Source organism: Maylandia zebra, linkage group LG6, assembly GCF_041146795.1.
Source record: "Maylandia zebra isolate NMK-2024a linkage group LG6, Mzebra_GT3a, whole genome shotgun sequence".
Lineage (NCBI taxonomy): Eukaryota > Metazoa > Chordata > Actinopteri > Cichliformes > Cichlidae > Maylandia > Maylandia zebra.
Genome location: NC_135172.1, coordinates 8024230 through 8050646, shown reverse-complemented (window position 1 = coordinate 8050646; position 26417 = coordinate 8024230). Strand labels below are relative to the sequence as shown.

The 26417-nt window shown below is 39.3% G+C and overlaps 2 protein-coding genes across 9 annotated transcripts in view; both read right to left on the bottom strand.

The window, feature by feature from the left end:
- Nucleotides 1–597: 597 nt before the first annotated feature.
- Nucleotides 598–13945, bottom strand: LOC101483857 (uncharacterized). The gene is made up of 5 exons (XM_004571806.4): nucleotides 13618–13945; nucleotides 12653–13137; nucleotides 9561–9725; nucleotides 5802–5926; nucleotides 598–5008 (listed from the first exon to the last, which is right to left on the bottom strand). Exons 2-5 carry the CDS (start codon nucleotides 13085–13087, stop codon nucleotides 2947–2949), a joined length of 2787 nt encoding a protein of 928 aa, XP_004571863.2. The 5' UTR covers nucleotides 13088–13137; nucleotides 13618–13945; the 3' UTR covers nucleotides 598–2946.
- Nucleotides 13946–14023: 78 nt separating this feature from the next.
- The window catches only part of myom2a (myomesin 2a), a 54427-nt gene continuing 42033 nt past the window's right edge, over nucleotides 14024–26417 (bottom strand). For 7 of the 8 annotated variants that reach the window (XM_076884611.1, XM_076884612.1, XM_076884605.1 and 4 more), the window contains 23 exons: nucleotides 25632–25806; nucleotides 24769–24890; nucleotides 24527–24544; nucleotides 23968–24155; nucleotides 23691–23817; nucleotides 23196–23374; nucleotides 22979–23093; nucleotides 22203–22362; nucleotides 21486–21592; nucleotides 21301–21345; nucleotides 21078–21214; nucleotides 19266–19410; nucleotides 19054–19113; nucleotides 18863–18930; nucleotides 18602–18715; nucleotides 18449–18536; nucleotides 18306–18344; nucleotides 17495–17600; nucleotides 16815–16978; nucleotides 16622–16658; nucleotides 16511–16533; nucleotides 16058–16113; nucleotides 14024–15363 (listed from right to left, as the gene is read on the bottom strand). In XM_076884611.1, coding sequence (XP_076740726.1) covers nucleotides 14857–15363; nucleotides 16058–16113; nucleotides 16511–16533; nucleotides 16622–16658; nucleotides 16815–16978; nucleotides 17495–17600; nucleotides 18306–18344; nucleotides 18449–18536; nucleotides 18602–18715; nucleotides 18863–18930; nucleotides 19054–19113; nucleotides 19266–19410; nucleotides 21078–21214; nucleotides 21301–21345; nucleotides 21486–21592; nucleotides 22203–22362; nucleotides 22979–23093; nucleotides 23196–23374; nucleotides 23691–23817; nucleotides 23968–24155; nucleotides 24527–24544; nucleotides 24769–24890; nucleotides 25632–25806 — 2780 coding nt within the window. In that variant the 3' untranslated portion in view covers nucleotides 14024–14856. The remainder of the gene's footprint in view (nucleotides 15364–16057; nucleotides 16114–16510; nucleotides 16534–16621; nucleotides 16659–16814; nucleotides 16979–17494; nucleotides 17601–18305; nucleotides 18345–18448; nucleotides 18537–18601; nucleotides 18716–18862; nucleotides 18931–19053; nucleotides 19114–19265; nucleotides 19411–21077; nucleotides 21215–21300; nucleotides 21346–21485; nucleotides 21593–22202; nucleotides 22363–22978; nucleotides 23094–23195; nucleotides 23375–23690; nucleotides 23818–23967; nucleotides 24156–24526; nucleotides 24545–24768; nucleotides 24891–25631; nucleotides 25807–26417) is intronic. The other variant, XM_076884606.1, reaches the window with a different exon arrangement.

The window sequence follows — 26417 nt, the reverse complement described above, 5'->3', positions numbered from 1 at the left end:
TGCATAGAAAGATTAGAGAGATTTTGAATTTCTAAAGATTTTCTTTGACATGTGACAAATATTACACATGAAATTAAAGTATATTTTAGAGAATTAAACTATTTAACTGATAATGTGTTTTAATGACAAAGACATGTGCAGCAAGCAGAGTCCTTTGCCCATCTGTGCTAAAACATTTGCAAAACAAGAATTAGAAATGCTTTATTTTGTGCAGAAGAACCAAAAAGTAATGAAGAATTTCAGATTATTTTGACAAATTCAGCTATTATTTAGGAGTGCAGCCCAAGCAGTTGAGAAAATTGCAACAATTTAGTTTTCTGGTGTGTAATAAGCATGTTACCGTCTTGGGGTCCCTAGCTTGGCTGCAATTTGATATTCTTATTTTTTCTGTGGCCTCAGTGTGAATCAGCTGCTCAGCTAAATCTTTGACTTAATAAAAGCCACCACTCATTATTGTCTTGCAAAGTTATGACATCATCATTATCATCAAACATAGCTACCCATAGCTACAGTTATGGTCTTATTTCATGGCATGTAAGATATGCAGGCTGAATGTTGTGCACAGGACCAAAATGTAGACTCTCAGGTAGACAGCGGTGAATTTGAAGTGAACTGTTTATTGTTTTTTGCAATAATACAAAAGGTAAATCATAAATCCAGAAGGGAAACACTGAAAACTATAAACTGCTGAAACCTAAACAAATACACTAGAGCTACTATCACTGGGGTTGAAGCGAATAGGCACACTGACAAAGGACGCACAGAGACAGCAGAAGATGAGGCAAGGAAGCAAAAGTAAAAGCAAAGCATAAGGAACAAGCAGCTCACAAAATAAAGCAGGAAGCAAAAACCTAACACGTTATAAAGAACAACACCAAGATGGTGATCTGTAGAGGGAGCTTATAAAGTAGGCATGTAACTGTGTCTCTGCTTAACCTAAAAAGCTTTGTAGAACTGATGTGAAGAAGAGTAACACTGATGACTATGCAGCAGATATCTTCCACAGAGACTTAGAAAGCAGTTTAGTGTTCACAGACACTTTATGATAAAATATCTGATAGAAGTCCAGTGTGAATGCTTTCATATTTGGAACATAGTTGCTAAATTCATCAAAATACACTGAGAAAATGTACAGCATCGTCCATATTTAAAAAAAAATTATATATCAATATGCTTCATGAATGATACATTATATGATACATTAAATGATAAGGCATATGACATATTTTTGGTGTTTTTTTGTGACACATTGCACAAAAAAACCACCAAATCCACCAACGCTTTGCTCCACAATTTCAGTCTTCATACACCATATGGACAAAAGTAGCTAGTGAGCTATCTACACATTACACCTACAGGAGCTGGTTATCAATAGAAACCCACACCATAGAGCTCCTGGCATGCAGTTTTAGTACTGATGTTAATCAACTGTAGAGTAGAGAGTCAGCAGAACATTAGCGCTGTGGGTATGGCTGACAATGACTTCCACTTTGCCATAATAACACTTACAGTTCATCGCAGAATATCTAGGAGGGGATACAGTTCACAGACATGTTGTTTGTGAAGGCAGACTGTATGACAGTGTGTTTGATTTTATACACCTGTAACAATGGGACTGAAAACACATAGATTCAAGACTTTTGTCTATATAAGAAGTATCCATCCATTCACTTCCGCTTATCCTTTTTCAGGGTCGCGGGGGGCGCTGGAGCCTATCCCAGCTGTCATAGGGCGAGAGGCGGGGTACATCCTGGACAGGTCGCCAGTCTGTCGCAGGGCCAACACACAGAGACAGACAACCATTCGCACTCACAGTCACACCTAGTGGCAATTTGGATTATCCAGTTAACCTATCCCCACAAGTTGCATGTCTTTAGACGGTGGGAGGAAACTAGAGTACCCGGAGGGAACCCACGCAAACACGGGGAGAACATGCAAACTCCACACGGAAAGACCCCGGTCTGATGTTGGAATTGAACTCAGGACCTTCTTGCTGTGCTGCAACAGTGCTAACCACCGTGCTGCCTATATAAGAAGCAAAAAAACCAAATATGTTTATTAATTGAACACTTTTCAGTAATTTCCAGCAGCTCTGAACATTTTCAGAGAATGAACTGGTTCTTATATAGCACTTTTTTACACTACTGAAGATCTCAAAGTGCTTTTATACAACACGTCTCATTCACACAAGCACTTTTTTCTACTGTAATTCACACACATTCATCCTCCCGTGAATCCATCGTAGAGCAACTTAGGGGTGAGTATTTTGCCTAAGGATACTTTGACACACGGCTCAAACCACGACCCTTTCAGCTAGTGGATGACCTGCTCTGCCTCCTGAGCTACATCCACCCTTTGTTTCAGTACTGTTTCTGAAACAAGAAGAAATATATTCAGTGGCAGATGAATGTATGCATTACTGTATTAGAGTAAACCAGTGTATGTTTGTTTAGAAAACCTCAGGTACAGGTTATAACAGTGGGCCTTACTGGTGTGGGTTTTTTTAAACGTAGATATTTCACAACAATACTGAACAACAACAGAGGTGTTGGTGTTGTCATAGCATAAAAGATGCTCTCATCAGTCTGATCCTTTAGGTAAACTAAAAGAATAAACATATTTTGCATAAGACATACCGTATCATTATAATTTAGCTTACTGAATCAAACATTGCTGAATGTCCTGAAGTGCTACTGTCAGATTCTCCCTGGTTGCCTTAACTCCTCCTCCCCAGTAAGATCCATCTCAGACTTTAACTGCAAATACCGATTTATCAAGCCTTGTTACTGGCATCAGTGGCGATTTAAAAAAAAAATGTGGAGCATACTGCTGCGGTGTAAAGAAACCGTTTGTCTAGGCATGGAAAACAGCTGCATAAACAAAACATGTAATATGCTTAAACTTTGCCTTCATTTCTGACCATGTTGGCCTTCTTCTGTGCCTTCGCTACTTGTTCTTGTTTATTAGATTTCCAACTCGCTGCATGAATCGCTCCAGTTTGTTATCAGTGCTGCTCTGTGTCTGATTCACTGAACGGGCAGACTCGCGCCTTTGCAAAGAAGAGATTCTCTCTTTGTCTGACGAATATGAATTTGCCTTCTTCTTTGACTTATCCAGACGTAGATTTTCGTTGCTAAGCAAAAACTCATACCGACTGTAGGCTTTGTCTTTTGGTCTCTGATATAAAGTCTCTCTTTCGTCACCCACAGTGCCCTTTGAGTCTTGCTCTGCTGCAAGGGCCATCTTCTTTTTGCTCAAACGCTGAGGAGAAAATCTTGACAGTGGAGATTTAGTCTTTTCTATCTCTGATGGACTAGTAAGGGAGCTCTGCAAACTGGGCATGCTCAGTGACTGGCTTTTTGTTGTGTGCACTGCATCAGGTGCCAGGGAATGGGCAGCCTTCAGTGGCTGGCTTACTCCTGAGGTCCTTCTTTGGAGAGACTTATTTTCATTTTTGGAAGTTTTCTTTTCATCTGATGTAGGCACTTTCATTTTCATAGAATGTTTTCTCTGTAGCGCTGCATCTTCTGGCTGTGCTTCCCCTTTTTCTGTGTGACTGCCCTTATCTTCCACTCCCCGCTGAGGTCCTGTAGATGGATTGAAGACTTCCAGAGAAGTTTCAACTTCATTAGAAATGGATTTCTTTCCTTGCCTTGAATCACCTGAGCCTGTGCTTTTGGCCACCCTATAATGCTTTCCTGTGGCTTGATCCTGAATTTCTTTTTCTGGAGATTTTACAGAGTTCTTAGGAACAACCTCCTCATCTTTGCAAATCTCACGTCTGACTTTAAGTGCTGGGTCTAAGTGAGTGTGGGAACTGTCTTTTTCTTCAGGGACCTCGGTCAAAGATTCCATTGCTCTCGGATGCTGAATGCTAACACTGCTGGACTGTAAATGAGAAGGCTTGAGTGGTGCATCACTCATTTTCTGGTCTAAATCAGCAGCTGATCTTGTCTTGGATAGAGGCTCACGCCAATCATATGTCTGCATTGTTTTTCCATCTGAAACCACATCATGGTGAGAGGCAGAACGATGTCCATCAGTGAGCACTGGCTCTCTTTTGTTACCTCGCTTCTTGAGCTCCCTGTTTTCCTGGCTGCAGCTTTCTTGTGCTGCTAGCTCCGATTCTGTGATACTCTGCCTTACATCCAGGCCTCTTAATGAAGACATCAGTTTGGATGTTTCTGCATTCAGATACATGGACCTCAAAGACTCGTGGCTTTGCCTGAAATTGTTATAGTCCTGCAAACTGAACCTTTTTTGCCGTGTTTCTTCCATTCTGGACTTAATATCTCTCGACCTGCTGTGAATGAGCTGTGACTGATAATCATTTAAGCCTGTGTGACTGCTATATGGAGATGTCACAGGTGAGATCGCATCACATGACGCACCTGGATGCATCTCATTCTCATTAAGATAAGAATCAATCTTCCAGCGGTGGAGTGATGTTTCTGAGTTGAATGGTATTAGGTACTGGTCCGCACCGTAACGTGTCTGGTGCCGGAGGTGATGGTGCGACATCCGGTTTGGTAGAAGCACCTCCCCACCTCCCCTCGGTTTAGATCCACTTCTCCCAGGGACTCCAATGTCTTTAGTTCCCATCCTTAGCCGAGTCATGGAGTTTACCTTTTGCAGCTCGCCTCCATAACTGTGTCCTTTCACTAGGTTCCCCATTTTAGTATAGTCATACTGATGGAGCCTATCCTGGACACTCAAGCCTCTGGTCATTGTGCCAGAATTGTTGAACCTGTTGTCCTGAACACTTCTCACCACGTGCATCACCCTGGATCTCCTGTGAATCATATTAAGAGAAAGCTGGCTGGAGTTTGGGCTCTCCAGAGCCAAAGTATCTTTAAGGTACAGAACAGGTGGCCTCCCGTTAAGCAAGACTGAAGAAGTTGTGGAGCAAGCATAGAGTCTTCTGAACTCTTCATCATAAGTGGAAACCAGTTGGCCTGTGACAACCAGGACCATACTGAGGTTGATTTTCTCAAAAGTCCATGTGTAGCTGAAAAAGAAATTGAAGAACCAGTACAAATCATAATGATGCACAAATTTTTAAACAGTATTAATAATAAAGTCATGCATATCTTCATTATCTAAATTTTAATGTGCTTAATCCACAACTGAAACATAACAGTGGAAATAAGGGCCAACCAGGAAACACATCCAACACAACAAAAGCTATAGTAGCAGAGCATAGGACTAAAGTTTAAATCATATGATGTTTGAACTTGGCAAATTCAGCAGAAAGTTTATGTGTTTCTGGTGCCTGCAACTGCCCACAGGCCACTGCATTTATTAAGTGTTCTTCTTACCTCAGCTCTGTGTGTTCTCAAACAGATAAACTAGTTTTGCTGACTTGGAAGATTTGTTAAGTTTGTCTTAGAACTTGCTCTGGGGTTTGTCTTTTTTTAAAACTTTTTTTTCTCTCTTATTTTTACTGTTTCAGTAGTGAAAGTTTCAAATAATGTAACTAATCTCCGTGAGCCACGAGCTCAGGCTGCAGACTGCTCTAAACACATACTTGCTCGATATGATAAAAGTGAGACAGAATCTTCCTAATATGGCTATTTGACCCGCCAGAAGAAAGCCGGTCTAAGTGGTGAAGGAAGGCAGCTAATCATATTTTTTTCTTCCTAATTCACCAATTTTTATTTTTAAAAATACCAGAGTAGCACAGTGAGTTTACATGAAATTGCTTTAAGGTTTACTTAAAGTTAGCAAAGCTGCCAAGTAGAGCTAGGCCAGGCCTCTATTTCAATTTAATCACAGAATACTTTTGAACAGCACTGACTCACCTGTATGTTCCATACATAACTGTCCTGCAGTCCACAAGTATAAACTTCTGTTCCAAACCTCCATGAAACTTAAACCCCGAGCGACACTGATACTCTGGCCCCTGAACCGTCCGAACACAAAGATTCTGATGGAAAAATAAAAATGAGAATTAAGGCCAAAAATAAATCAATTTCATTTCACCTACAAGTAATATATGTAATGCTTATTTGAGAATGCATTAAGCAATCTCTATTTGTAAAATGCATTATCATGCAATGATAGAAGAACCTACTTCTGGCTTATTCACAACAGATCAAAACAGTGGGAAGCTCCATGTGTTTAATTTCAGAGTTTTTATACCAGATGCTCATCGTAATGCAATACCAAAGGGATTTATGTCTTCATCTTTGATAAAACCAGTGATCTTTTCCTTTTTTGGTGAATGTGTAAACATCATGATACAGTAAAAAGAAGAACAAATGGAACTCTGCTGACCTCCAGTGACATCCTCACTGGCTGCAAAACTAGCCAAGGAGGCTTAATCAGGTCAAACGATACAGTGACAAAACATTTCCTTGTTCCTGATTTCTTATTTATTTATTTAGTTTTGCAAAGACAAAAGGAAATACAAAACACAGCTTTTAAATCATGATTTCACTTATTAGTGCACAAAAGGCTACCCAAATCTGGAAAAGTAATTCCCCCCTAAATCTTATCTGCAAGAATGAAAGCTACTGTGGATACTGCCTGTGGCTACAAGTTGCAGAAAGTCACTTTCCCACCAAAGATTACTCCAAGTATTCTCAGGCCAGACATCATCTGGTGGTCCACCGTGCAGAAGTGCCTGTACACTGTGGAGATAATGGTACTATGGGAGGCAGCATATACAATTCAAAAGGCTCAATTATGCAGACATAGTTGCCAAAACAAAATGATGTAGCTGATGCAACCAGGTTTCTCAAAAGCATGAGCATCCAAGTACATGCGTGGGTCTATCAGTGACCAGTGAACAAGGGTGGCTACCTGATGACCCTGACAACAATAAGAATAAGAATAAATTTACTGATCCTTCTGTTGCTGCCTCCCCAGTGTTCAGAGATGTTCAGCATGAGGTAGGTTTTGTGACACCAGTGGCTGAAGGTTTTTACGAGATCCCTGTGTTCGGATTCCTGTCTGCAGTTTTAAGCAAGTTTGTCTTGGTGTAGAATCAGCTGTTCCAAGGTTTTCATGATGTGCATTATAAGGGACACTGGTCTAAAGTCATTTAGTTCAGCAAGACGTTTTATTTTTGGTACCGGAAAAATAAAGGATGTTTTCCACAGTCCTGGCAGTAGACTCAGATTAAAAATCCTGTGGAGAGGTTGACACAGTTGGGCAACACAATTCTTGAGCAGCCTTGGACACACACCATCTGGGCTATCATAGTCTTCCTAACTCCAATCTCACCCCTGTCTGTGACAGACGAGCATGAAGGCACAGGTGTGAGAGGGGAAGTAGCTGCTGTATTAGAAATGAAAGGAGAAGGGGGAGCTTGTGCAGGAGCAGACGGAGTTACAGTGAAGGAGAAGCAGTGGGAGTGAGTGTGACCATAAAGTTGAAGGACTAAAGAACTGCTTGAGTGCATCAGCTCTTTCCACATCACCCATAAGTGGCTGTCTTTTCTTTTTGTTTTTGTTTCTTTTTAGTATTCATTCCTTTTCACACCTCACAGATGTTGCTGTATTCTAGCTTCCTTTTTATCTTCTTTATCTACTACATTTCTGCTGTGTTCAGTCACTTCTTCAGCTCATGTTGCATCTGTTTGAGCCATTCTTTGTCACCACCTCTAAAAGCTACCTTTTTCTGGTTGATGATTGCTTTTATGTCATTTGTAATCCAGGGTTTGTTAACGGGGCACAGTCTCTGTAAGTCATGACTGATGTCTGTCAATATTTCTTCAACTGTTCTCATCTGCTTCCAGCAGAACATTCAAATCTGTGCATTCAAAGCAGATAAAGGTTGTACCCCTCCCTCCTGACCACAGGACACCAGTGCTGATTATCAGGGATTCTAACATCAAGTCTTACGAGCTTAACTGCAAGGAGATTTTCAGGTTAACACTGTTTTATAGTTGATAGTACAATCTTTGAACATGCATTGTTTTTCAAAGACATTACACAAGAAACAGGAATGTGATTTTGCCAGTTTAAAAATAATTCATGCATGTGCTGGACATACTTCCTTCTAAAAGAATTACATAGAAGTAATTCAGCTTTTGTGTTATTGATTGTGTTAGTTTTGTTTTGGGCTAACAAGTTTGGCAACTTACATTAGCTAGTTTGTTAACAGGAATATGATGCAAGCCTGTTTCCAAAAAAGGAGTGCTTTGATTATCATTTCAGTAAGAAGTACATAATTTGAACTCTTTACTTAAATGAAAAGTGCACAAAGGCACCACATTAAATGTTGCAAGTAAATCTAATATTCGTTCATTTTGATTTATCTGAATGTAACTTCTTTACCGTGTGAAAGAACTATGTGCCACATCTTTTAAAAACTAAATGATTCCCAGGTCTCACTGCTCAACACATCAGGGCCTTCAACACTCAAAAATGAAACTCAAAAACTCAAACCGAGAGCATGAAACATGAGTTCAGGGTTGTTTCAGTCATCAGGTGCAAACAGCCTAAATCTTAACTTAATTGAAACACTCCCCCCCCCCCCCCAGTTTCCATTACTACTACCTTTACACAAACACATGAAAGCACGCACACCCTTTGTCAAACTCTACATGATCAAACCTGTGTGAGTTTTCCTCAGGCTGTTTTTTTGATGTTGCTAATGGCTAGGCACGCTGCAAAGAGGTCGTGAAGCCGTCACTGCGTTCAGAGCTGATGACTCTTTGTTTAGACTGTGGAAACATCATCTAATGCTGTTTAACAGGAAAATCCAGCCACACTGACAGATCTGTCCTGCGGTTGCTGCAGTTGTGTGAAAATGGCAGGTAGAGACACAGCAGGGAAATGTTGGTAAATGACTGTATTTCCATCAGGGTGCGGAGAAAATGTCAAACGTAATATTTTAAATGCTCTTTTGCCAACAGAAGAAAGGTTGTGAAGCCTCATGGGAAGCTCTGGGGGAATGCAAATGTTAGACTATGTCAGATGATGTTTAACAGGTCAACAGGCATGTGTGGGCCCAATTATGGCTTTGAGTAGCAAATGTCTCCATACATGTCTACAGATCTGTGTACCCCCCACCCCTCACACACACACACACACCCATCCCCCCACACACACATACACACACTCACTGCCGAACTGACTATGACTTAGAGTGCCAAGGGTTAAATAAATGCCCAGCTCTAAGATGACTCTACCTGTCTTAGTTTGGTATGTGGCTGTTGTTCACTATCAGCCACTGTGCTACTAAAGCCACCACACAATGGAGTTGACAGTTTTCAAATATTTTGCAAGATAAACATTGTTTAAAATGCTAACGTGTATACTATGCACGGGAACAGGAAAATTACATTTGGCAAGAAGTGCAGAAGAGCATGTTTACCAGAAGCCCCTTTTTATATCAGGAAAAGTGGAAAACATAAGAATAGGCCTGTTGTGTCTCCACTGTGAAATCCAGATAATCACATAGGTCTAGTGGAAGATAATACATTTTTTTTTCCTGATGATTTTTATTTTTTGCAGTTCATGGCCTCAACAAGTACAATAATGGTGATAAAACATACTCATCTGATACTGTCGCCCTTTAAACCTTGTATTTCAAGGTGCCGTGTTTCTCACCTTGAGCTCTTGAATATTAATCTCCATGTCGTGTGCCATTTTGAGGAAGCTCTTGACATGGGAATCATCCAGAAGGATGTAGACCACCACTCCCCTCTGTGTCGCATTGATGAGTTCTTTGAAAATGTCGCCATCAGTGAAGACATCCATTACAATGGCAATAAGCTGGAAGCACATTAGACGTGGAAATGTTTTCAATTTTGAGAAAATACAAATTAAGTCAAAAAATGTATGAGTAGTCAACATCAGGACTTGTATAGTAGAGATGACTTTCCACACAAAATTAACTGTATCATTGTGCAAAACACCTTCTTAACTTGAAATAATCTTTTATGCAACACAAATAATGTCATTACTTCTGATGCATGCAAAGAGAAGTAACTGCCAACTGTATATATGCAGTTATGTGAAAAAAAAAATCTTTTATTTTTAGAGTTTATGTACTGGGCCATAATAAAAAAAAATCATCTGGTCCTTAGCAGGTCTTAGAATTAGGCAAATGCAACCTCGTGTTGGTTAATCTGTGACATTTTGCACAGTTTCATTATTTATTTAACAAAAATTAAGCTACAATGCAGAAGCAGTATCTAAAGTATAAGAATGCGGACTAATTTGTTTTACATCCTTTTTGCTTCCATAGAAATGTGGAGGATAATTAACAGGTTCTGTTACTATAAGGTCATCAGCAAATGTGAGTACCTCTATAACAGCAGATGTTTTAACAGTTTGCTGTTTTGGCGCATTGAGGGGGTGAGAACACAATCCCGGGGAGGAAAGACATCAGCAATGATCTTACAAAAACAACTGTTGCTCCCCATCAATCTGGGTGGGTTATGAAGCATTTCTAAACAACTGGAATTTCATCACTATACAGTCAGAAACAGTATTCAAGTGGAAAAAAGTCGCCAGTGTTGTAGTGCACATCCTAGCAAATTTAATTTAAGTAAGACTGTTTAATGCTCAGAGAAACTTCAAACTTCATAATAGTACAGTTAGAAAAAGACTAAATAAACACAAAATGTTTGAGAGGATCCAGGAGGAAACCTCTTCTCTCCAATAAGCACATGGCAGCATAGTTTAAGTTTGCAAGGTTGCATCTGAACAAACCAAAAGACTTCGGGAACAATGTCCGCTGGACAGACAAGACCAAAGTGAAGATGTTTGGACATAATACACAGGACCACACATTTGGTGAAAACCAGACACCTCATACCAGCTGTCAAGCAGGAAAGGTGATGATTTTGTGGCAAAAGGGGAAACTACATAGTTTGTATCTCACTGACATGACCAAATGTTTAACAGTAAGAAGACAACAAGCCCAAAGAATTAGAATTAAAAGCAAGTGTACTTTCTTTGTCAGGTGACCGTGAATGAGTAAAGCTTCGTGAGCAGACTCACTTTTTAGATTGTGATTTACTGAGCACCTTTGCTTGTGATATTTTTTGTTGTTATGAATTCTGTAAATTAGACAAGTGGTTTGCTAAAGAGGAAAGACAGATTTTTTTTTAATCAAATATCAGACAAAGTTTTACCTGTTTCAACATAACTGTTGCCTACGTCATTTCATGATATATATTTATGTATAGGTACTTTTATTTTGAAATTAGTTAGATTTCACCTTTAATGTGTAGCATCTAAATTTGTTCTGCCAGTTATTATGTGGTAGAACAAAAAAGGTCACTTTCACAGTTACGGCAAGTAGAATGATTTATTTTTTGTGTCAGCATTTTATATATCAGTGCTTTCATATGAATTTAAACAAGTATTTAAACATGTACTTGATCACAGGAAAACTATTTTTTAAAGAGTGGTCTGTTCAATTGTTGGTTTGCAGTTGGTTTAATTAGTTTTTCTGTAATCAGTTTAAGGCCAACCAATCCAGCCATAGCTATCTGATCCTACTGTGGTATTTTGCTACAATGTTGACTACAAGAATTAATGTTAATGTTTCACAGTGATACTTTTTCCATCTCATTTGACTGATCTTTTAACTAATTTGAAAGCAACAGTATCCTTACTGTTGTATCTCATCATTTTTTTTTGTAGATCCTGTGATTCAGTAAAATCTTCAGATGTTTGCAGTCTTTATTGGAGCAGTTTTTCCTACACTGCATACATGTGCACAGAAAAAAGCTCTTCTCTTTACTCATTACTATATTTACTTATTTCTAAATTATAATAAGCACTTTTTAAATGACTTAAAGGTAATCCTTAAGTTTAATATTATAGGTTTAAATAAAAAGGAAAATTCCAGGAAGTGTGAGGTAAAAAAGCAAAAAACAGCGTGTCTGTTTGTGACCTCCACGGGATCCTACAAGATCATCTCATTAAAAGACAGCGATGTGAAGACTAGATTAAACATACAGCAACAAATTGCGAAAGCAGTGCAACAGCACTCATTTTCTACTCTTTCTACAGGAGATAACTGCACAGGAAGTACAAGATGAATTTGCTTCATGAAGCAGGTTCCTGGGGAAAAAATAGGAAATGGAAAACTGCAGTGACTTGCTGCTCTAATATAATATTACTAATATTTCTAGTCATGAAATGCATTTTAAGCATAAATACAAATTTCTACCAGGTTGACATCACTGTTACCGCTTCATGATAGCTACAGCTTTAAAGAACATTGCTGCAACAATGTTTCTGTGAATGTTGAATTGCTAAATACTTTTTCTCTGAAACCTGCCAAAGTTAGTGCAGCCTACATGAATTCAGACTGGCCACTCGCCTGCCTCACACGTCACAAAGCAAAAAGCTGCACAGTAATGAGTGACTTCCATCGTGTACATTTTCATGATAACAAAAGTTCAGTTGCCATAGTAGTTAACTGCTTCAAACATTTGAACTGGTGTAGTCAGCTGATTGTGTGGGTTAATGTATGTTTAGCCCTTCCCTGCAGTCTCCTGTGTATGCAGAGAACTATGCAGAGGTGTTTATATGCCTACGCAAAACTACACCTTTCACTAGGAATTTGTACTATTGATAAACTATTGTCCTTGTTGATTCCTCCACCTGATAGATGAGGCGTTATTTTCTGGCACTGGCCCAGGAGCATTTCTTTTGTTTATATCGCAGTGCTGAGGCCTCACCTTCTGCGCAGCCTGAATCTGCTTCCGAACCACCTCTTTAATTGTTGGTGTGTTCTGTCTGGGTGGGTGAAACAGCAGGCTAATGCTGGTCTCTACACCCTCCAGCGCAACCCCTGGCCAGCCCAAATCCAAGTCTGGCACCTCCTCTTCCGACTCAATTGGGAAATAGGTGGAGGGTCTGACCTCGTCTGTGCTGCGTCTTCCCTCTGAATCATCTTCCACAACCGGTAACTCTGCATTTTCCAAAATGAACACAGTCTCTTCCTCTGAAAGGAAGTGGTTGATCTGCTCAGCTCGAAGGAACTCTTCATAGGCTTCTTTGCCGCCACATAGTAGGGCATAAATGGCTAGACGATAGGATTCTTTATAGTGCGGCTGAATGTAATCTGAACAGTCCTCTTCAAGTGAAGACAGGCATGACAGATTGGACTCCATGGATGCGAGAACCCCTCTGAGTCTCTGTGTGCAGCAGACTTCTTCTTTACCTTAAATGTGACACACACTATGCTGTTACAGGGTTCACTGAGTTAAACTTGCATTTTAGAGCTGAATGTCAAAAAAGAGATAATTAGGAAAAAAAATATTATGTGTATGACTTTAACATTTTTATCTGCATTGCTGAGTTGTAATATGTAATCTTTAACTAATCATTAAACATGAACAGGACAAACATGAGACAACTGTCAACATACAATTTTTACATAACACTACAGAGCTTTGGAACAAACATTTTATTTTCAGTGCATTTAGTTGTTGTCTTAAAGAAACTTAGACATGCAGATAATTTTATTACCATGGTGTCATACGAGAAATGTTTCTCCTCTAAGCTCTTAGGAAACCAAAAAGGTACATGTGGTTCAGCACAAACACATAAACAATATGAGGCATGTGCTTACTTCTTCAGTAACTACTGTAAATTGTCAGGAATTCAACACACTTTCAGCAACATATACAAAGAGACTTACTTCATAACTGGCCAAAAAGAATCCTGGTCTTCCTGATTAATCAGAGGCGAGAAACTTTAAACCAGCTTAAAAAGTTAAAACCTTCTGTCGGTCCTGGTGTCGGTACTCTCTCCAGCATAAGCCGGTAAGTGCTAAAGGTGTGGATTCGCGAACTCTGTACAAACGAATAGCCTGTTGTACCTGCTCTGTTTGCTCGGCTGACAGCTACAGTAACAAACCCCACCCACCTCAGCTCACCTGGCTTTCAGAGGCAGGTTGGCTTGTCTCCCAAGTTGTCATGCAGTCCCTTGGAGTCTGGCTACAAGTGCACATTTTTACTTTTGGCTTCATTAACTGTAGCCGAAGGATTTGAGTTACGTCTTCTAGGGTGAGGTGTAGCAGTGACTACTGACAAAGACAACAAAAGTAGGTTGAGAAGTAAAGTTTATTGCCATCACAAAGCACTGGGGAGGAAGACATAATGTGTCACAGACAGAAGAGCCTCTCAGGTACAGAGACAAGGGCTGTGAATGTTTTTGTTCACAGACAAACTAACCCTGGGAGAAGAATGGCTGGAGCACAAACACAGTAACCTGGTATTTGCATTTTCACCCAGGTACTAACATTACCCCACATCTGTACCTGCTGACTCCCAGCTCATCCACTTTGATACTGGTGTATTACAACTTGGATCTTATTTTTGTAGGTTTTGATATTATTTGCTTTGTTTTGTATAATATCACACTCTTTGACATAAGTGCTAAATGTAGGGAAACACAGTAACAGAGAAGATTAAGATTAAAGCACTGAAACTGGAGCTTAAACCTAAAATATTTACTAATTTCTTTAATTTTGTCCTCTAAAACTCTGCTTATCTCTTTGTAAGACAGTTCACTGACTTACTTTTTTGTGTCACTAATACCCAAGTTGTAATAGAGCATAAATATCCTTTGACATCCACAATTTGTTGCAGGCATTTCACTGACATTGCATAGTGGAAGGTGCAGCCTTTAAAACTTTGTAATGAATATACACGGACATTTTATGTTTCTCAGTGTTTTTCTTGTGTTAAAAGGAACCACTTTAAAGACATATGATGGCCCATACATGACTGTGAGGTGTAGTCCAGAGTAAGCAGCAGTTTTTGAAGTGGGACTTTGACGTTATCTAAATCTAAATAAACTTTAAAGTAAGAGCTCATTGTTTCACACTAATGCTTATAAATCAGTGTTGCTAACAGCGAACATTAACCCCCACATTCTACTTCCTGGGTGGAGTTGGAGACTTCATGAATCTGGGTGGGGTTGGAGACTTAACACTGCGTGGTGGAGTAGGAGACTTCGGGGTAGGGGTTGGAGACTTGGAGATTGGGGTGGAGGCTGGAGTTGGGCTCTTCATGGATGGCGCTGGGGTCTGGGTTTTAGAAGGGGTGGGGGTTGGGGTCTTGGAAGGGGGAGCTGGGGACTTTGGCAGCACAGGCGTGGTGGCGGCTGCTTTGGCCTGCCCCAGTTTGGGCTCAGGGATCTTCTCTCCGTGCCTGTAGACGCTGACAGTGATTTCCACAAACTCACCACCATACTTGTTCCGTACATTGATGCTGTACTTTCCGGAGTCTTCGGGGGTGACTTTGTTAATGACGAGGCTGGCAAACTTGCCACCGTCAAACATGACCCTGGTGTGCTCAGTGGAAGCGACTTCCTGCTCGTTCTTGAACCAGGTGACCTCAGGAGTAGGCTCGCCCCACACGGTGCAGGTGAGGCTCAGGGACTAGAAAGGACCAACAGTCAACTCAAATCAAAATATATTCACAGAATACGATTCATATTTTAGGTTTGTTACATTCTTACACAAAGATTTATTTATTCATGTGTTTATTAAACTAATGAAAATTGTTGTAATCACTTGACATAATGAGGTCAGACATTATAGTATTTATTTATTATTAACTCTGACCCACAATTTGAAGTTGAAGTTGGCATTTCTTTTTAAACATTTTTAGAATGAACCTTAAACTGCAGACTAAATATGAATTGAGGCATGACATCTGAACAAAAGCCATCCAAAGAAGTGTTTTGTCAATACTGTTATCAATACTGTACGCAGCAGTACATCTCAGACTATGGTGTAACACAGGGGTGGGCAACTCCAGGCTTCCTGGGCTGGTGTCCCTGCAGGTTTTAGATGTGTCATTGAACCAACACAGCTGATTCAAATGGCTAAATTAGCTCCTCAACATGTCCTGAAGTTCTCCAGGTAAAGAACTAATCATGTGATTCAGGTGTGAGATCTAAAACCTGCAGGACACCGGCCCTCGAGGCCTGAACTTGCCCACCCCTCTTTTCACTCTCTGTGTTTATCCACCACTCTGCATTTAATCATTACTCAAGCATCATCTTCCACAACGTGTCTTTTCTCCCTCTGTGAAAAGAGACGTTGATTGCCGAGTTTGGAAAATGTTTACCTTCTCCTCCATAATGGTGACCACATCAGGTAGACCACCAACCACTCTACCACGGTCTGAACAGAAAAAGAAAAAGTCACTTTTCACTCCCAGACTTAGAAATCAAAGATCTTAAAACTACAGCAATCTGTCTTTTTACATTTATTGTGTAGTGTTGTTATTGTGCACTAGTAGATCAAGTCTGAGATGTTCAGGGGGAGGAAGAGGAAGAATGAGTAAGACATTCATTTCTACTTTGCCTTTAAAATAAAATACCTTGCCCACAAATTCCTGTGAAAATTTTCAGAATGCTTAAAGAGCTGTCGAGGGCACTTGTGATTATCAATTTTTTGTCCTTGTAAGATGTGCGCATAGTATAAACAGCTTAAAAAATAATTAACCAATGTACCTTTATTGAAAGATACATGAGGAATCTCTCTCAAACTGTCTCAATACAAGTTGTGAAATACTCACTCTTCTCAGCGAAGGCAGCCGCCCTAAAAGACGAAGAGGAAATTCGATTTGATTAAAATTTGACATGATTAAAACCGCATGTCTACAAACTTGTAACATCAAAACACTTACTTAAGTCTTAGGTACTCCTCATAGGCATCTGTATATGCTACAAAACAAATGATTACAATGGAGTCAATTTTTCAAAGACAAAAGGTTTCACATCTTAGAAACTCCAAAATAAATAGACAAATAAATAAGACAATCACAGCAAAAGAGAAAAACTGTAATGAAAACAAATGGTGGCACAGATGGAGGTTTTTACCTTGTCCAGAGAGGTCAAAAGTCCGGGTGTGGGTCTTGACGCCATCTGAGATCTCCATGGAGTAATGACCCTTCTCCTTATCGGACGGATCGCAGATCTGCATCCAGGCCATCTCAGCTGTACCGCCAATCCTCATCTTCTCAGAGGAGGCAATCTTATTCTCCCTGCGGGTTTACATCATGGATCTCAAAACTTCGTTATTAATTCATACAGAGTGAAAAAACAAACACAGACATTTCGTAGGCTGCTTTCAAATGTGAGATATAGTGACTCTAAGGCATAATGTCTGTGTGCTTTTACACCCCTTTAAAAACTAGCAGTGCTTCTCTACAATATTAAACACTCCTGATCAAAGTTGGACACAAACAAACCCCACAAGTGACACATTTGCATGACATCTCCTTTTGCTAACTGAGCCACCCACAGAACTACTCAAAACATCTGTGTTTGAAGTGTTTCATAGAAAATTTGTTTCAAAAGATGTTATGATTCAATGCTGTCTCACATGCAGCAGCCTGGGTAAGCTCACAGACTGCCTATAAGTGTCTGTGAATAATGAACTTTTGTTCCATATAAACAGTAAAACAAAATATCTCAAAAAGTAAAATAGCTAAACCTTAAAATGATAAACTAAAAAGAGATATTTGAATAATCTAAAATATTTAAATTCACGACTGTACTTGTGCTTCCAGATGGTTTTCATCTCCTCTGTATAGTAGTTCATGTAGCACTGCAGTCTGATGCCCTCTGGAGTACACTGCAACACCAGCTCAGAAGCAGATGCACCTAAAGACAACCACCATGAAACGCACAGGCACCAACAATAGGGAAATGACTTCAGAATGTCATCACAGCCTCGTCTCTTAGCCAAAGCAGACTTAATGTAAATTTGTGTATTTAGAGAAAAGCTGGGGTTCTCAGAATTGTTTCCAGGTTAACATGTACACGTACTTTATCCTTCTGAACCAGTTTCCAGCTCTGTCAGCATCAAACTGCAGCAGTACTGTTGCAGCTGACTTTGGTGCAGCTTTTCCACTGGACTTTTCTTAAGAAAGGCACTTCTAGTATATGTATATATATGTATATATATGTATGTATATATATATATATATATATGTATATATATATATATATATATATATATATATATATATATATATATATACATACATATATATATATACACATATACATACATATATATATATATATATATATATATACATATATATACACATATACATACATATATATACATATATATATACATATATATACATATATATACACATATACATACATATATATACATATATATATATATATATATACATATATATATATATATATATATATATATATATATATATATATATATATATATATATATATATATATATATACATACACATATACATACATACACTGGCCTATGCAGCAAAGATATTTTAACAGTTTGAGATGCTGTGTAAGTTAGCTGATCCAACCTACCAGCGATCTGGGCGATGGCATTGATGATGTCATCAAACACTGGAAATCAAAGTGGGAAAAACGACACAATGAATACGGTACAGAAACCTAATATGACAATACCAAGAGCTAATAGCTGACCCATCACAACACTAAAAATTTACCTTTGCCTGAAATGTCAAACACAGATGTGTCCTTTCCTCTGTCGTCACTGAGTACTGCCTTGTAAACACCATGATCTTTTCTGGAGAACTGAATAAAAACAAGGTTATTTTATATTACATTATATTTTTCAGTGTGGATTGTGCAGATGTTACCAGTGGGAGGGGAAGAGCACAGGATCCAGACATGACATTGGGGGGAGTATCTGGAACAATCTCCTCATCGTCTTTGTACCAGTGTAAAGTTGACTCCTTCTTCACATTAGCCACCTGACAAGTACAAAGATTAAAGGATTTTGTTTTTACAAGAAAGCAAAGCAATAAGAAGTGAAACAGAATCAATGAACATGTGGAAAGCACATCTGACATGTGGTTCAGAGTTACAGGAAATCCTACATAATTACGTGGTTTTGTTACCTTGCAGACGAGCATAACAGTACAATCCTCGGTGACAGTAAAATATAGATACTCAGAGAAATGTGGGCCTACAAGGACAAGAACAAAGAACCACATGAATGACATAAATTAAGGCCGCACACATCTCTAAATCCATTATTTTACTCAAACTTGCTTACTACTTGTGCCAAAGTCATCAAAAATATTCATACCTTGCTTCCTAATGTGCTCTTTCCTCTGAAACTCAGCCTCCTTCAGAGCAGCCTTGAACACTGAATGAGTAAAAAACAGACACAGATGAAATGCTCGCTGTGCTGCCCTTTTGGTTGGTGCAATCAGAGAAACAGAGGTTTTTATAAGTTTCCAAAGTAGTATTCCAACACGAGTTATATGGACTTCTATGTGAGAGATGGAAAACTCTCACCATCTCCGACCAGGACCAGGGAGCTCTGGGTTTTGGCCTTGCCATCATGGATCTGAACAGTATATGTGCCCTCATTGGCTCTGGTGAAATGATCCACTGTCATCTGGATGATTCCAGTGGCCACATCGTGACTGATCTTCTGTCCCTAAGAGGAATAAAATGATGAAAATATTAAACTATGAGAATTTCAATGTGTTTAAATACTTTTGCCACTCATTTGTAAAAAAGAAAAGACTACTTTACAGTATCTGTTCTGCTTTTAAGAAACTAGAATAATATAATAAAAGATTTGTAAAGTTTCCTTGTCTTTGTTCAAGTTACATATGGGTTCCTTTACATATTTAGCTAAACTTTACTTTTCTTAGTAGTCATATTATCATGTGGAAACATTTTATTTTGAATGAAACTAAAGAATAAAAATGAAGTGAGCCTGAGCTGACTGCTTGGCAAGAATGATGTTTGTGTGTTTGTCTGGTTGGGTTTTTCTGACTGAATGCTGTTTGAGATCATATCAGTTCAAGAATGATGTGAACCAAAGCTGGGAAAAAGGAGAACAAGAAATGCAGGAAGTTTTACTCTTAAGTCCTCAACTTCATATTTATGTCATGTAATGGAATGTGTAGAATGAAAGTCCAAAAGGCAAACTTCAGATGTAGACTCGATGAAACAAAAGGCCAGCTGCTGATTTAGCTGATGAAATCCAACTTAGATGCAAACTGAAGTTAAATAATACAAGATGCAAAGTAACTAAATCCAGGAAACCAGAAGAAACATTCCAGGAAACAGAAAGGGAAATATGACATGACAAGTAAACACACCCAAACTAAGGCTTTAAATACACACAGGGCGGCTGTAGCTCATGAACAGGTCATCCACTAATCGATCCGTGGCCGTTCTAGTCTTCATGCCAAAGATGTGGAACCTTGAGCTGCTCTCGATGCGTGAATTGTGAATGTCAGAGAAAAAGCACTTAGATGTAGTGCGTGTTTAAATGTGTGTGTGTGAATAGGTGAATTAGACATGCTGTAGAAAGCGTTTCGAGTCCTCGGGTACAATAGAAATGCCCTATATAAGAACCATTTACCAGTTACATGCAGACACAGAGGGCAATCAGGGATGAGTGAAAACACCTGGGTAACAGAAAACAGCTGAAACCAATCAAAGACAATAATACAGGGGAAGTGAAACAAAATACAACACGAGACATAAATGACTATCAAAATAAAACAAAATAAAACACCCAAACAGAGAACACCTAACAGAGGAGACAACTTGACCAGATACACACAGACACTGGGAAGGCTAAAGGCTACACAAAGTGTCAGAAACATAAAAAATATTAAAGATTAACAGAAACCATATTACAAAGATAGTAAGAACTTAAGACTAAACATGGAGACATTACTAAAAGAATAAAATCATGAAAGTGATAAACTAAACTCTAAATAATCAAACTCAAACAACTAAAATCAAAATAGAGGATGCTTAATGACTAATAAGAATTCAATGTCCTAAAAGCAAGAGTTCAAAATATCTCGATGCGTGGGAATGTTCAATCATTCAGGTAAGAAAATCCCCAAAAGTTGATTCTGTTCATCTGCATGTAGCATTTTTGATGGGAGAAAGGACAGTGGGATGACTGACGAAACGCTTCTCCCACTGAGAACGCTACGTCCAGATGAACAGAATCAAGAATTCAAAATGTGTGATTGTATTTTTCTATTAGGACTGAAGAGACACAGAAGAGAAGACATACAACTCACTCATAATTAGATTTCACACTCACTCATTTCTGAAAGGTCGACACCTTACCTCCCCACTCGTGACTTCTTTGTCATTGACAATGAATCTATAGGACACAGATGGTGAAAGTTTGACTGCCTGCAACCAGAATCGCACGTGTCCTTTCTCCAGAACCTCATAGTTCAGACCATGTTTCAGAGGAACAACTGAAAAAGAAAAAGACATTTAAAAATTAAATTAGTAAGAAACAAACTGGATGTAAATGGGTTTGATGGGGAGGCACAACACTCACTCGGATGTCTGATGGCATAGCTGAGCTCCAACATAGTGTTCAGGGCTGCGGGAAAGATTCAAGAAAACAAATATACTCATAAAGAAACAATTCGGAGCGAGAAGAACTAAGGGGCTCTGAATTATGAAATCTGATGTTTTTATGACTGCTTTTGACATATAGAGCAACTTGTAGACATGACTGACCATCCTCAGTGAGAGTATGGCTGGCAGAGACTCCATCTGTGTCAGTGACGATGACAGAGTATTTGCCCAAATCATCTTTATCAGGGTTAGTGAAAGTAAGTCTGGACCTGTGAAATAAAGGTAAGATCCATTACAGTCAGGACATTTAAAGCAGTTTTCAACTGGGATTCAACAGGGTGTCAAACAAAAATTCTTTCACAAGTCACTTAATTCTTACTATAAATTTAATTTCCATTCAAATTTGCTGTTATTTAAAACAGTGGGTTTGTTACAGTGTCATGTTACATATCCTAATGGTATAGTCCTCACTATTTCCTCATACTCTTATTAAAAATATTCTGGTACATTTTGGTCAGTCAAACTTTTTTTTACTTTAAACTTAAATCAGTAAATTCCCATTAAATGCTAAGGCAATACAATCACCTGTGACTTTTTGGCCAGAAAAAAATGCAAAAAAGTGGCCAATAATGAGCTTTTTTAGAAAACACTTGAATGAACTATTAGCTTTTTGAATGGAAACATAAAAACTTGATCCGGCTGTGTTTCATGTTTTCATTTTGAGTTCACCGAAGCAAGATGACAAAGCAAACTAGTTCAGGCCCCGAGGGAGAAGCTCATTGTTTGCGCTGGTGTATTTACTGAATGATTCATTAGATTCGTCCCGCTGTCACAAACGAAGGACACAGAACAAAGTCAAAGCTCAAAGATCAAGCTTACGTTCTGCCTTTAGTTGTGACAGCCACTCTGGGACAGTCACTGATGAGTTTGTAGTTCTTCGACCACACAAACTTGGACATCTCGCAGATTTCACAGGCCTCAAGAGACAGGAAGACATCTCCAGTCTCCTCATCCACACCAGCCACAATCTCCTTTGTGCCTGCAAATTACACGTGAAACTCTCCAGTGAGTAATAACAAAAATAAAATACTCGCTGTCATAAATAATCAGATAATAGTCAGATAATCTGTGTGGTTTTAATTCTAAACTTAGTGTCATAAATTAAACTGATAATCATGATATGAACAAATTCAATTTGCATTGCAGTAATTTGCATGTGTTTGCAGGGAGAAGTGATCAAAGATATTCACCTTCCAAAGTGTGTACACATCTTTTCAATGATATGTCAAATATTACAAAGTAAGGAAGAAAGCATTACTATGTGTCTGTAGAAATGAAAAAAGTAAACTACATGAAAGCACTACAGCCTCTATGTTTAGACTGTGTGAGAGAAATTCCCAAAATACTGTGATACCACACATAAGTTTTCATTTGTATATGAAATTTGATATCTCTAGTGAATGCTAAAGTTCTCTACTTAAAAATGCTTAACTGTAATTATCAGTGATTTTGTGTTTTATGTCTGCTCATACGATGTCTAAGTATTTTAATAAAAGACAATTATCATGCTGTCGTCTCACATGTCTCTGAATGTTTTGCCAATATAAAGGATAAAGTGCAGAGCTGGCTGCACACGTTCAGTTTGTTTTCATCACCTGGAATAGCTTTAGCACAGACCGGCTCTGACAACTGGGAAGGTTTTCCAACACCGTGTGCATTGACAGCACGGACTCTGAACACATAGCTTTCACCTTCCTCCAGTCCAGTCACCTACGAAAACCAGGGAAATATCATCACATGGAGAGTGTGACTTGGGTGTGGAAAGAGGGTTGGCCATTTGTTGGAATATGCATGATGCACCAGATTTGCTACCTGCAGGTAACGGTGGCTCACAGCTTCCTGATTCACAGTGACGAACTCTGATGAGCCCTTCTTAGCCATGTCCACAAAGTATCCAGTGACAGCACTTGCTCCAGTATAAATGGGAGCCCTCCACAGGATGACCAGAGAGTGGCTTCTGACCTCACTGAAGCTCAAGTCATAGGCTGGGCCTTGAATTTACAGAAACATCATCAGTTCCAGAAAGAACACACGACGCACGAGCTGTAGTTGAACTGGAGTCAACGCAACTTAACTGACATTTTTATCAGTTAAGTTTTTTATTTTTATTTTTTGGGCTGGAATTCAAATGTTTTTTTTTAACCTTTAATACATTTTAAAAGCCTTGGATGCTCATTTTATTGATACATTTGCAGGAGTTCAACAGGCATTTTGGTGAATTTGCCTCTGTCAAAACAACAGCTGCCATACTCACTGTGAGATGCAGAGATAACTCTACAGAATAAAGTCACATGGACAATCCTGTACCTGGCTCTTCCATGGTCCAAGCTTCACATTTCATTGGAACGCTGGCAGCAGATGGTAGACCAACACCAGCCATGTTACCAGCAGTGACCCTGAACTCGTAAAAAGTTCCCTCCTTCAGATTTTCCACCTAAAATAACGTGTGGCACAATCATCAAATGAATGAATAAAGTAGTAATAATAAAGTGAGTAAATGTAAATTAATCAAATTTAGCTTTATCAAGTACAAGAAAAGAAAACTTTAAGAAAGAAAATCTTAATCTTGTGTCTGATTACTCACAGTGCACATTCTTTCTGTGACAGCGTTTAGGTTGACCTCCTTCCAGACTAAAGTGTCAGCGTCCCGCTTATCAATGTAGTAAGCGTTAACCTTGGAGCCACCACAGTGTTTGGGACTCTTCCAGGCCACAGTTATGGAGGAACCATCAGAACTCAGCATGGTGATCCCAAAGGGAGAGCTGGGAGTTGCTGAATTACAAAGTTTCACATTTAATGAAGCTTCATATTTAAACTTTGTATGACATCATCTTACATAACGTCTTTCAAAGTTCAACATTTTTTAATCAATCTAGGAAACGATGACTGTGATCGGCTGCATGTGAGCCTGTCATGCACTTTCTCACACTTCACTGAGCAGCCTGCAAAGTTTTATCGTAAAGTTTTCAACTCTTGTGCTGAGTAACTGTCAGACTTTGAAGTGTGAAGTGTTTTGTAGAGTCCTGTTAAAAATACGTCTCTGTGTGATCAAAACACAATAATGTAAAGTGAAAGGTGGATAAAGAGAAAGCTGTGGGTAAGTAAGGGGGGGACAAAAGTAAACACAGCTATTGAATACATACCATACTCAGCCCCCTTGCCTGCACAGAATAATGAAATGAATCACACTGAGCATCACGTTGGTTCAAGGACTCTGGTAATCTTAAGAAACACCATTTCTCTTAAATTATACATTCTCCAATGTATTCCTCTATTTTTTCAAAGAAATGTACATTTCTTTGAAAAAAATGACAGTTTCAAAGAGCGTTTTAACTTTTCAGAGGCAGCATATAAATCGCAATCATGAACTTGATAATACTCTTACCGAGTGCAGGCTCCACAGCAATGGGAGAGGACTCCTGTGACTCCTCACTGAGGCCAAAGAGGTTGACAGCTTGGACACGGAACACATAGGTCTCCCCTGGGATCAGGCCGTGCACCACAAACCTGAGGCACGCACACACTCATTTTTTAAATCAAATACATATAAAACCTCTTGAAGTCTTTCCTCTTGTTTCTATATATTTCTTTTTTTAAATATTATTTTTGGGGGGGGGGGGGGGGGGGGGGGGGGCATTTGTCTTTATTGAACAGTGACAGTGAAAGATGGACAGGAAAGTGGGGAGAGAGTGAGAGAGGGGAAGACACACGGCAAAGGGCCACAGCTCGGACTCAAAGCTCGCTCGCTTCTTCTGGTCACAGGGCGTGTGGTCACCTGCTCACCTATTGAGCTAAACCAGTGCCCACATCGGATATTTCTATGTACATATTGTTATTCTGGCTAAACTATTTTTTGTGAGCTCCACTCACAAAAGCCATCGTGAGTTTATCTTCAGATTTGAGAAAGTCAGCTGATATTGGGAATACTGCAGAATAAAGTATAAAACAAGCTAGAAAATTGTTGAAATCATCATCATTTATCCATGACTCCACAACCTGCCTTTGCCTTATATTAAACCTGACACATTGCTCAGGGACTCTCAGACTGAGCTCTCTGTGTGCTGTGGAGTTACTGCACTCCTGTGTAACACTCCTCTAGAGGAGACACTTTATTTATATTCATTAAATTCTTTTTTTCCTTCTTGTTCAAAAGGCTGAGAAGCAAAAACTCGTGTTTTGCCAAACTGGTGTCATTTGAAACATCTGAATCACAGTAAGACCATCGTGTAACATTTTTGTCCCTCTTACCTGGTATGTTTGAAGGGTTTATGGTTGCATGCAAACCACTCCTTGGCTCCAACGACACGGCCGTCGATGTAATATCCCATGAGGTGTTTCAGGTGTTTGGGGGCCTCCCACTGCACAAACACAGATGACTTGGTGTTCCTAGTAGCAACAACATGGCCAGGAGCAGAGGGGACGCCTGTGCGGCAAAGAAAAAACATATATCAGAATCAGAATCAGAATACTTTATTGATCCCTGGGGGAAATTATTTTTTGTTACAGTGCTCCATTATAAACCAACATTAAGACAAGACAGACAATACGCTAACTAAGAATAGTACAATATATACATATATATACATACATACATAAGTCACTCATAAATAAATAGCTGGAAAAGAAACATGTGTAGTTGTAGCAGCAAACTGTGTTAAGTGGATGCGTTGTACAGGGAGATGGCCACAGGCAGGAAAGATTTCCTGTGTCGTTCAGTGGTGCTTTTCGGTAATCTCAGTCTCTCACTGAACGTGCTCCTGTGACTGACCAGCATGTCATGGAGTGGGTGGGAGGTGTTATCCAACATTGTCTTTATCTTGGACAGCATTCGCCTCTCCGACACCACCTTGAGGGAGTCCAGCTCCATCCCCACAAGATTGCTGGCCTTACGGATTAGTTTATAGAGTCTGTTGGCATCTGCGACCCTCAGCCTGCTCCCCCAGCATGCAACAGCATAGAGGATCGCACTGGCCACAACAGACTCGTAGAAAATCCTCAGCATTTTCTGGCAGATGTTGAAGGACCTCAGTCGCC